The sequence below is a fragment of the Rhinolophus sinicus genome, chromosome 17, assembly GCF_057876585.1.
Source record: "Rhinolophus sinicus isolate RSI-liver-muscle chromosome 17, RSI-T2T, whole genome shotgun sequence".
NCBI classification, from domain to species: domain Eukaryota; kingdom Metazoa; phylum Chordata; class Mammalia; order Chiroptera; family Rhinolophidae; genus Rhinolophus; species Rhinolophus sinicus.
In genome coordinates, this window is record NC_142517.1 from 61,627,018 (window position 1) to 61,639,391 (window position 12,374).

Genomic DNA, 12,374 nt, shown 5'->3' on the forward strand with positions numbered 1-12,374 from the left:
GGGCAGGGCAAACTCTCCAGGTGTGGGCCGTCACCTCCTTGCTATGGGCATGGAAACTCCCTTCCCCTTCCCTCTTGTCTCTTCTGGGACCCTGAAGCGCCCTCCATTATCTTCTGCTCCTGAGACTTTGTTCTTGTGGAGAGAACGTGGGCTAAGAAGCAAGGCGGGTCTGGGTTCAAATCCAGGTTACTTACTAGCTGTGTCATCTGAGGTAAGTTACTAAACCCTTCTGAGCTTCCATTTTCTTTTCTGTTAAATGAGTAAACTGAAACCTACCTCCTAGGATCCGTATAAAGAGCAGACACACTGTATGTGAAGCACCTAGTCAGTCAAGCAAGTAACAGTTGCTGAGAGCTTATATACTCCCATAAATGACAGGCATTCAATAACTGTTTATAATTTTCATTCTTTTTCTGTCTGCTGCTTCCTTCCAACCTGCCTCACAAAAGTATAGAAATCCAGGGTCTTTTAAAAGCCTTTGTTGCCTTTGTCCCCTTCTCTACAAGCACACTCCTCTCTCCCTTCTCTGAGAAGTGTCTCTGGGGAGTAGTCTGCCCCAGTGCCGACACACCCTCCCCTGCACGCTTTCCTTTGCCTGGCTTTCCATCACCTGGCTTCTGACTGGCCGAACTGAGCCACCTCTACAGAGAGCCTACAGTGTCACTTCCCCAACTTCACGACAGCCCTTTGTCTAGTTCTCTCTCTGAGCCCCATAGCAATTCTCAAAAGATCTCATCCACCCGAATAGCTTCCATAACCCCCATAGCTTCCATAATCCCTGGAGTCTGAGCCCCTATTTCCAGGTGTTTTCCAGGTATTTCCACCTGGAGGTGCCACGGTCACGCCGATCCTAACAAGACCTAGAACATATTACCTCCCCCCCGCCCCCCGCCACATCTCCCAACTTCTCCATTTGGGTTAATGTCACCCCTGCTCTGACCAAGACTGGCCCCTCCCAGCCTTCGTGTCTTCCTCTCTTTTCTTTGCCCTCCAGGTCCCCTGTCATAAACTCTGGCTCTGTAGTGGACACCGCTGACCTGAATTTTCTGCTCTGCCCTCTCTCTGAATCCTGCCTTCCCAGGCTGGCCTGCTGGCAGGCATGTCTGTTACCCACAGTGCAGCCATTTGTGAACAAGCCTGGAAACACCATCAGCCTCACCTAACATGGTCTGCTCACCTCCTTCTAGGTGGCAAACCTCAACTCTCCGTATCAGAGCCATCTGCGAGGCACGCTCTGCCTGAAGGGTCTCTTCCAAGCTCCCCAAAGAATTATTTGTCCCTGGGCAAGGTCCTTAACCTCTCTGAACCTTGGCTTCTTTTTAAGGAAATAGGAACGAAAACTCTGACCTCAGGAGGATCTGAGAATGAAATGGGGAAACAGATAGAAAAACATTCTGCAAGAGCTGGGAAGGTATTACCACTTATGCGGTGATGCTGTCAGTTATAGCTCCGAATGACAGCTGGCATCAAAAATAAAAACAGCTTCCTTTCTGTATTTCCCCACCACGCGCCATGCTAAACATGATAGTCTAATTCTCCAGACAAGTCTTTGGGAAAAGAATGGTCTCCAATATGCAGATAGGAAACTGGGGCTTAGCAGGGTCAAGCAACAGGCTGGGGGTCCCCATCTGAGTGCAGTCTCTTGGACCCCAAAGTCCACGCTCTCACCCTCCGTGCTTTTCAGGCACTCAGTGGGACGAATGCGTACAGAAAGGACAGAGACCCTCATGCTCGCTATTCGTGTCCAGGCCTCTGGAGCAGAGATTAGCAATGACGAATGCCCGATCCCCTCGGCTCTCTGCCCACATGCGCAAGCACCAAGGATCTTGCCTGAACCCCCACAGCCTATTCAATCCCTCGCAGTGAACCAGCAAGGCCCCAGAGAGAGGCTGGAGGTGAGTGTAAATAGCAACCTGCTTCTGCGTCAGAAGGGCCAGAGGAGTGAACGCCTCATCTGTTTTGGAGGAGAACCAGCACTTCCTTCTGGTCTCTAAGACAAAGGCCTGGCTACTCTTAGAAGCCACCCCTAGTGACGAGCAGGACAGCGGGAAGAGCAGAGCCCAGGACCTCGCCAGCCCACTCACCTCTTGCCTGGAGCCTCTCCTGAACCTCATGGGAACTTTGCTCCCATTCCAAAAGCTGGTGTTTCTCAGAACACTATGGCTGAGGGTCCCATTCACACTTCAGGGATTGCAGCCCCAGAATCAGCTCTAAATAAGCACTTCAACACCAGGCGATGCTTGGGTACATCCAAGTTTGAGGACCAATGTCCTAACAAAGCAACTCAATTGAGACGCTGCTGTTTGGCACAGTTCTGTTGTCACTTTGTGACTCTAAAGTCTTGGTTCTCACACGGGCATCATTACACCACATACCAGGGACCTCTGCAAAGGCTTGAATATGTCTTCTCACCCCCTCACAGGAGGGAGAAATGCTAAGAACTGCATGTTTCAAAGTCCTTGAGTGAGTAGGGGTCCTTGGGTCAGTAATCACAAGTCTACTCAGTTTCTCTGGACTTGCAGGCTATTATGGGCTATAAATGATGTCTCCCGCTCCCCCCCAAATTCTTATGTTGAAATCTTAATCCCCGGTACCTCAGAACGAGACTGCATTTGGAGATAGGGTCTTTAGAGAGGTAATTAAGTTCCAAGGAGGTCCTCAGGGTGAGGCCTAATCCAGTCTCACTGGTGTCCTTTTACGAAAGGAGATGAGGATACAGCCACAGAGGGAGGACCATGTAAGGACACAGGAAGATGGCCAAGGAGACAGGCCTCAGAAGAAACCCACCCTGCTGACATCTTATCTTGCACTTCTGGTCTCCAGAATTGTGAGAAAATAAACCGCTGTTAAGCCACCCCGTCTGTGTTCCTTGTTGTGGCAGCCGGAGCAAACTAATATGAAGGCTGGGGGAGCGCTTTGAAGTCTTTCTTCTCAACCCCAAAACACCACAGGCTGCACTAGGGACACTACCAGAGGCCCAGTCACGCACCAGCAAACGTGGGCCCAAATGAGTCCAGCTCTGGATTTGCTTCACTTGCTCAAAGGGGATGGAATCAAGTGCAGGTGATGAAACCTGGGGCTAAGACATCGGGAAAGGGGGTCCTGTATGAAAAAGGAAACACATGGCTGACTAAAGCTGCTGAAACTATACCCAGAAAGGCTACCAGTGTGCCCTGCTGGACGAGGACACGGGGTCGGCACACCACAGATGGCTTTAGGGCTGGGGCAGTCAAACCTCTCTTGGCTCCTGTGGCCCTGAGCCAAGGACAGCAGCCCCCACGGTTTCCTTCACCTCTTCAAAGCTGTCTCCAGTGGCCGACAGCCGGCAGCCAGGAGTCAACAGATACCATCAAGACCACCAGACTTACTTTCGCATCCACTCAAGAAAGTTCTTCTTTGTTCTGAGCACGGGCACTGCGTATTTCTCTCCACTCTTAAAATATTTCAGAGTAGGAAACTCGGAGATGTGGAATCTTTCTGCCAGGGCCTTGTTGACAGTGGCATCGACAGCTGCAAGGACACCAGAGCTCTGGGATGGGGGAGAGGCCAACCATGCATGACAGCCTCAGACACAGTGCTGGCGAAACAAAGGAGCCCAGATGACAGCCCCCGACCCACCCTGGACCTGCTGGGATTCCCTGGGGGCTGGGGGGTGGCTGGCCCTGGGCCCATACATCCTAGGGAATGACTGAACACTGGCATTCTCATTTACGGATTTACGGGGTGAGACTAGGCTTTTACATCTGCCCCATCAAGCAGTCCGGGTAGGTTGCGGCACTTCCCAATAGCCAGGGTCCCAGAAAAAAGAGGGAGAATCTTGGGGCTCAGCCCAGAGCCGTGACCTGATGGAGGTCGTTGGATGGGCATGGGAACATGACCCCACTGTCTCTCTGTACCTCTCCATCGCTAGCAGGGGCCCCACCTAAGACATATCTACTCGGAGACACAGAAGTACCACAGACCTCCAGGGACTGGGAGAGCTGCCGCAGAGCTGGCAGCGGAAAGTCATTGTAACGATTCATGTCACTGATGCTTTAGAAGAGAAGAGCGGGGGGACATTAAGGAAAGGATGCTTACGCCTGCTTCTCCGTGGAGGACTTCCGCGGCACTCTCAAACTCTGGCTTCATTTTCTTACAGTGTCCACACCCTGTGGGAAGAAATCAAGAGAAGCCATTCCCATGGCACGGAGGCTCTGATGAAGTCCCTGCATGCCTCTGTAAGACAGCCCAGACACCAGGGGTACCCGGGAGAAAAGAAGAATGAACACCAGCTCAGGAGAAAAGAAATCGTTTGCCTAATCCACTGGGGAGGCTCAGCCCACTGACACACCTATTTCTTTTCTACTCGCAAAATACTTCCGATTCATATATTTCTATGGCATTTCATCCTGTACTGCCCTGTGACTGTTATAGTGCTGTCTTCTGATGTTTAGGAGCAGCCAGGACATCTTTTCAAAACATAAATCAGATCAAATGCCCTTGGTTAAAACATACCCATGGCAGGTAGATCAAAGCCCAAACTCCCTACCCCGGCCACAGCCCCACACCATCCTGCCCGGTACCCTGCATGCAGCCTGTGGTCCCCACTTCTGTTCTCCTCTCACGCCAAGCTCAGGTCGACCTCAGGGCTCTTACCACTGGTGCCTGGAACACGATCTCCCCCCAGGTCTTTGCATGGCTGACCCCTTCACTTCGTTCGGGCTTTAGCTCCAATTTCACTTCCACAGAGAAATTTCCTGACCACCTCACCCAAAGGGGCCTCACCCCACCACACTCTCTTCCGATACCGTTTATTTTCTCAGTTGTACTCATAACAGCTGGAGTAATTGGCTTACTTGTTTCCTGCCCATTCCCCCACTGGACTACCTCTGGACAGGCTTAGCTGGCTGTCCAGCTCACCACCACATCCCTGGCACCAAGGATGGCGTTCCACACATTTTCTGAATGAATGAACTTCATGGCTCTATATTCAGGTTGACACCTGTGCATACAAGGTTTAACTGGACTAAATTCTTTGGCGGCAAGTCTTGCCTTGTACCCAAACAGTTGCTTGTTTGATTAAACATCTCTATTTAGTATAACTGGTGGCCAAACCAGCTACTGTGCACGTACCCCGCCCTCCACACCACCAATTATACATTTCCCCTGCCCTTTACTAGGTCTCACAAATGTCACTGGAAATCTCCAACACCTATGGATGTTGTTATCAAGTTTTCCACACATACCCTCGAGTTCTCTTGATACTGTTATGGTTTTTGCTTCTAGCATCGGTCCCTCTACTTCCTGAACAAGATACTAAGGCTAAGCAATAACCTTCTGTAAACAGTTTACGATGAGGAGACTGGCCAGGCACTGAGGAGGAGAAAGCTCTCCCTCGCTGGCACCAGCCTGTTCTGGGGAGCTGCCGGCCTTGACCCCAGCCCCAGCCTCCTGGGCCTAGCTGGCAGGATATCCTGGCTGCTTGGGCTGCAGGAGAGCCAGAGGAGGCGAGTTATACTCAGGAGCAGAACTCTAGCCTGCTGCGTTTTAGTGTCCTGATTGTGATTTGACAGGCCATTAAGTTTTATCGCCCGACCTCCTTGTTGGGTTTTTATCATCTGTGTAAGTGCGCTTACGCTGATTTTCATGACCTGGCACAGAGGCTACGCATCAACTCCTCAATCACACTGTTTTCTGGCTGTGGGAATGCTGGCCTCCCATCAACCCCAAGCCTTTAGGTTCCTCTGGATTCCATTATCTTCAATTATACTTTTGATTTTATTACAGAGCAGCTATGGAGACTTTCCTGGATCCTGGAAGCAGAATTTTCCAGGGGACCAGATTAATTTGGAAAGCTTCCTGGTATCTTGGACTCTGGAGAGCCTGGAATTTCCTGGATGTTGGCCTGCGGCATGCCAGGGAGGTGGGGCTCCCACAGACATAAGCAGAAACACTAACGTCTTAATACCATGAATGCCCTCCCCAGACACCTCAGTTTTTCTGAGGCTTCCAGCTGTATACACACCAAAGCTGACTTGTAGACACTCACAGACACTCTGGGGCAAACTCACACACTGACGGATGCCTCCATCCGTCACCCAGCCCTCTTCTTGTACGAAGAGACATTTGGGTTTTTTTTCTTCTGTTATGTTAGTATAAAAAGTGGATAATGAGCTTTTAAAATTTCTCTTTCAGGCTTTTATCCTAAGGAAATAATCTGACATGTGGACAAATATTGATGTATGAAAAAGCTCGCTACAGCATGATTTATAACTGGGGAATACAGTAAATAACGCAAACCTTCAATATTATGGTGCTGGGTGAGTAATTTATGGTGTCATTATACAATGGAATATTATGTGACCACAAAAAGCATGTACCAAAAAGAATTTTTAATAACATAAGACAATGTTAAGAAAACTGTAAAAGAAAAGGTACAGAAAAAGGGACTTAAAGAAATAAAATTAAATCCCTTCCTCCCACCTGGCCCAATAAACAAATGAAAAGTCCAGATGAATTAAAGAGCAAAATGAAACAAAATATTGTAACAAAACCTAGGGTATTATTTTTATATCCTAGGGCTGTATTTCCCAAGCAACCCATGAATCCCAGAGGTTGGGATGGGAAAAGGCAGGCTTGCAGAAGGCTCAGCGGTGACGTGCGGCCTCCAGGATTGCCTGGGGTTTCATCTTGGCTCCCCCTTTTGGCTATGTGGCCTTTCACAAGTTTCTCAACCCCTTGGTGCCTCCCCTTCCTAATCTGTAAAATGAAGATAAACCTTAACATACACTTCACAGGATTTGTTGTGAAGATTAAATTAGTTAACATGTGGAAAGTGCTTAGAACAATGCCTGATCCACGCACTTGTAAGTGCTCAATAAATATTCTAGCTATTCTTTGACTACAAAAAGAAAAAAGAAAAAAAAAAAGTAAAGCTTTTGTACAATGAAAGGCACCCTGAAGAAAGTTAAAGCAAGCAACAGACTAACAGAGAACAGCTAGAACACGGCTAACAGATAAAGATTAACATCCATAACTAGAGAGTTCTAGGTCAAGAAGCAAGAGACAAACCTCCCAGTAGAAAAACCAGTAAAGAGTATGAGCAGGTGACTCACAGAAGGAATGTGGAAAGTTGATTATCACAAGAAAGGATACCCAACTTTTCCGGAGGCCAGGGCGCTGCGGACAAGCTGCCCTTTTGCCCAGTTCAGCAGGGACAGAAAGGCCAACAGCAGTATCCAGGGCTGGCGAGGATGCAGGTTCTGTCACATGCCGTCAGGTGTGTTGACACCTTTTTGGAGGGCAAGGTGGCAGGACCTATCAAAACTCAAGCACACTTACCCCATGGCCCAGCAATGTCACTTTCCAGAATAGTCATAAATATTTAGACATGTTCCCAAATATATGTTTACAAATGCTCACTGCATTGTCCGAATAACGAAACACCAGAGACAAAAGTCTATCAATAGGGTAATGGTTTAAAGTTTATAGCATCTCTAAATTATAAAACACTATTCAGTGACGAAAAAAATTGAGGTAGATTTATATGCCAACATCTATATTTATATGAAAACATCTTCAAGACCTACGGGTAAGTGAGAAAAAGCAAATCACAGAAAAATGAAGAGGGAATGATCCTACTTGTGTAAAAAACAAAAACAAAACCCGTGTTACCTAGGTAGAAGCACAGAAGGAGACGTATACACCAACTGTTAACAGCAGTCAGCAGAGTGGGGAGCTGGGACTCGCCCTGTCTGCACTGTATTCCTATGCATCCCTTGGACCTTGCACTGCCAATAAGAATGTTAATATTATTCTTAAAACGTGATTGCATGGCGTGATAGTTACACAAATCTATACACACGTCAGAAAAAAAAAAAAAGATAATTTAACTGGTACTTTAAAAAATAAAAGTTGAAACAAGTGCATAAGAGGAAAAAAAACTAGCAAGAACGATGCCAAAAAGTGAAAAGTGGTTCCCTGAGGATAATGGGATTATAGGTCATTTTTGCTTCCATCATTTATACTCTTCTATACTCCGGGTTTTCTATAAAGATCACACATTACTATGAGAATAAGACAGAAAGAAGGAAAGCAGCACAAAAGCCCCGACTCTGACAGGACCTGCCACTGGATGGACAGCTGAGCTCCTGGAAGGCAGGCCGGGCACAGCACATTCCTGCAGGTGGTGGCATAGAAAACATCTCATCTGGGCCTGTTGCCAAGGAAAGGGGGAAGACCAGGGCAGAGCTGCTGGCTGGCCCCTGGGGCCCTGGAAAAAGGGCAGGAGAGGGGGCTCTGGTTCCCTGGCAGCTTCGTTTTTAGATTCCCTGCCCCTCAGCACCCGTGTGGGAGACAAGCTGCTCCTCAGGGACGTGCTCCCTGGGACCTCTCACTTTGTTCCTTTTATCATCCCCACAAGAGGGGGTAAGGTCGTGGCATCGTGTCCTTCCCAGCTTAATGCAGGGCTGGAGTTACATCGAGAGGGAGGAGCAGGTAGATGTTATTGCAGCAAAACAGACGGGGACAGGAGAAGAGGAGTGACGACATATAATGTGACCTCTCCTTCAGGACGCTGCAGAAAGAAGCAAAGGCATCAAGGAGCAGCAGTGAGTGTCCTGCTGCCAGGCCCTTTCCAGATACTATCTTTGTCCTCTGTGGGATCAGAGAGCTGGGCCTGGGACCGCAGCCTCCCACACCCACACCACGCCCCCACTGAGGTGGACGACAAAGGGGGAAGTGCTAAGCCTGGAGAGAGAGGGGGCCCAGGCTCTTTCCTTGCACCACAGGGCAAATGCCCCACTCGGCCCACGGCTGCATCAGACTGGCCTGCTCAGGAGAACCAGCCCCTCCTGCAGGGTGGGGACCACGGGACAAACCTGCTTTAAATCTCTCAGCTCCCCCTGTTCCCTTGTGTGATCTGGGGCAGGACTGGAGCTAACCTATGGAGAAGGGCCCCAGCCCTGTGGCTGAACCGATGCTATTTGCTCAATGACAATGCAGGCTGCTGAAGAATGTGTGTGGGGTTTCCAGCAACTCCAGCTGGGGCACAAATGAAGGCAGGTGAGGAGAGGTGAGCGGCTGAGGGGGAAAGTAAGTGGCAGGAAAGCTGGGAAAGAGGGAAAAGAAGCAGGGAGCCAATTGGAGGAGGTATTTAATAATTACAGCCAGGCCCATGCCCTTTCATGCCAAGAACCAGGAGTATGGCTCCTCAGACACCCGTGAAGTTTCCAGACAGAGAACCCTGTGACTTGCCCTGGGACCTACGGGTACCAGGGAACACCCAGCTGTGGTCGGCACAGGTCAGGAGGAAAGCTGAACACCCTGTGTTTTCTGGCTTTTCAAAGTGGGACCATAAAAGAAACAAACATGGAACACTTGCGCTGTGCATAGAAATTACTCTGCAGAGAGACCGGGGCTCTCTCTGAGAGTATCAGGAATAATGTTTACCTTTCTCCTCTATACTTTTTTATTCCTTGATAAAATGTACATGCATTCCTTTCTGATTAGCAAAACACCACAAAAACTAATTCAGCCTTTTAGTTTCAGCCCCAGTATTTCAGTCTGTTGGGATCCTTTAAAATCTTGATGCAATTGTTCGATATTTTATCTAGTTATCCGCTTCCAACTCTCTAACCCTTGCAGATTTGGAAGCATGTCTTGCTTTTTATAGTTACTACAAAATTGCTGATTAAAAAACAAGTACCATCCTCTAGAAAGAACCAGGCCAGACTCACAGTAAGAGCACCAAGGGGGTACCCCCCTCAGGGTGGCTCCATCCTGCCCCGCTCTCCCCATTGAAGTCAAGAAAAAATTACTCACTTTTGATAAAAGAAAGATATGCGATGTGTGTGTGTTTTAATTTTCTTTATGGAAAAGTGGACGAGAGAGAGAGAGAGAGAGAAAGAGAGAGAGAGAGGTATTTAACTTCAATAAACTGGCCCCATGTGGCAAAAAAAAAAAAAGACATGCAAATTCATCAACCTACCAATCCTATTCCAAGAAACAAACCAAGCACATCTGGCAATCCTTAGCAGAATCCATGGTCTTTCACGTTGACAGAGCCCAACTAATTTTTCTAAGTCTTCAAAATGGTGTGTTTCTAAACCACTCTCTATTTGGCCTGGGATTGACACCTATAATATTCTGATTTCCAGAATTCACCTTTTCTGCACCTGGGAAACCTGGGACAGCACTGCCAGTCTCTGGCCTCCTGACATCTGTCCTTTTCTCTGGGTCCCTCAGACACTGCAAAAGTGGCTTCCTGCTCACTGTGGGTTCTCTGGAACAGCTGGCACGATATACAGCTTGGCAGCTAGGAGCTCTCTGCTCTCAGTTCACCCCTCCTGGGCTCCAAATTCTCTCTAAGCCACATGCACTCCATCCTTTCCCAGGCTACAGACTGTGTTCAGAGAGATTAGTCGATGCACAGCCACTCCCATATGATGGGAACTTTAACCAGCGGTTGGTTCATCAGGAAGCATCACCTCATGCGTTGGCCCCGATCCCTCTCACTCTGCCAGTCCAGCAGAAATAAACCCGCTCGTGCACACACGGGCACAGCCAGGGGCCTGGCAGACACATCAGAGAACGCGGGGTCCCTGACTGGCAAACACCCACCAAGAGGAGACTCTGACAGCTCCATTTGCTAAGTTTGAAATCAGAGCCCCCTCAACAGGGCTCCACACAGAGCAGGTAACATTTGTCAGTAACAATGACTAATGGGGAAAACAAAAGCTGCCATCTGGTTTCTCGTCCTCATTCTCTAATTTAGCCCTAGCACAACTTCATTTGTTCCTTTTCTCATTCATTAAGCCCTTCCTCTATGCCCATAAGGGACTTGGGCTGGGAGCAGAAGTGATGAGCCAGCTCCTTCTGGTTCAGGGAGGAAAGAGAATACATTATAAGGGGGAGGGAAAGGAGAGACCCCGTAGCCAGGCTCCTGGCCCCCAGATCCTACAAGCATCAGCTACTACAATGGATTGCTCACAACCTGAGATTATGAAAGACTTCAAAACACTTCTAGTTTGCAACCAGGGTTCTTAAAAAGAAAGGGCTTAATAAACAATGATTAAACGATTCCAAGCTATCTGGTACGTGTTTTTGGATAATTTATAGGATTCATCAAAGGGGACGAATACTCTTCATGCTGTGACACATAAACCACAAACCACTGCTCAAACCACTGCACTCATCCAGGAGAGGAGTGGGGTGGGGGTTGGGGGGAAAGCCTGGCTCTTGAGGCAGACTGGAAGGACAGACACATAGGGGTGAGGTTCCCAGGGGAGACAGAAAACAGCCAGCCAGTATCCGCCTTTACAGCAGGGCCAGAAATGCAGGCAGGGTGATTTCAGCTCTAGATTGAATATAACTTCCTACAAGACTTGCTTCTATCAGCAACTCTGAGACTGGCCGGGAGAGCACATTTCAGCTAGAGAAAACACTGCAGTGGTGCCTGGCTGGCCGTTTTCCAGGTACCCCAACCACAGGGACGCCCTTCCAGAGGCCCTAGCATGCCTGGGGGTGACCTGCTCCCACGGCCCTAACTGTCATTGCCCCTTATTCAGGAAGCTCTTTAAAACTTAGGGGGGTTTTTTTGGTCAGTTTTCTAGAATTCAGGAGGAGGGCCATAGGGAATACTTTTCCTTTGGATTCTCCTAAGAATTTGGCACTTATAAGAAAAAAGGAGTTGGGGAAATCCCCCGCAGTAACCCACTGAGGAATAAGTCCCGCCCGACCACACCCATGGGGTGCTGTGAGGCAGGGAAGGGCGGACAGACCAGGCATCAGCAGTACAGGACTCAAGAGCAGGGGACAATTTGTGCCACTTCTCTGTGTGTCGGTCCCCTTATCTGTAAAATGAGGCTAATCGCATTCTCTTTGTGACACTGTGTCAGGTGAATGAAAGGAGATGACCCCATGGGAAGCTACCTTGTCACTATAGGGTGATGCAAAATGGTGAGCATAGGACCTCTATGACTTAAGATGGTTAATAACATTAGGGGTGCCCCCAAAATGTGTACACATGACTTGTATTCATCTTTGGTATTGGTATATATTGAGTATTGCAATTTTAATATAATTTTTTCCTTCTTAAAATGTGTATACATTTTTGGGCACCCTCTGTATATTCTTGTCACTGAATATGCTGCCAGGCGCTGAACGATGATGACACTGATCTGTAGTCATTTTTTGCTTTTTTCCCTCCTCCACAATCTCTTACTCGCCATCAGGCCCAAGGAGCTGGTGAGAAGCTAGAAGAGAAAAGCACCCCCCACACATGCACCCTGTCCCAGGAGGCTGAGGACCTGCGCTCTCCAGGAGCTCTGTGCCCCGAGCGGTCATCCCTTTACTTTCACACCATCCTTTCCAGGAGTAGCCTTCTCCCTCTTGGA

At 48.6% G+C, this 12,374-nt stretch overlaps 1 protein-coding gene across 2 annotated transcripts in view; it reads right to left on the reverse strand.

The window, feature by feature from the left end:
• Window positions 1-12,374, reverse strand: part of PDIA5 (protein disulfide isomerase family A member 5) — an 83,150-nt gene that overhangs the window by 11,681 nt on the left and 59,095 nt on the right. For both annotated transcript variants that reach the window (XM_019738984.3, XM_074330842.2), the window contains 2 exons: window positions 4,078-4,148; window positions 3,369-3,529 (listed from right to left, as the gene is read on the reverse strand). In XM_019738984.3, the coding sequence (XP_019594543.2) occupies window positions 3,369-3,529; window positions 4,078-4,148 (232 nt within the window). The remainder of the gene's footprint in view (window positions 1-3,368; window positions 3,530-4,077; window positions 4,149-12,374) is intronic.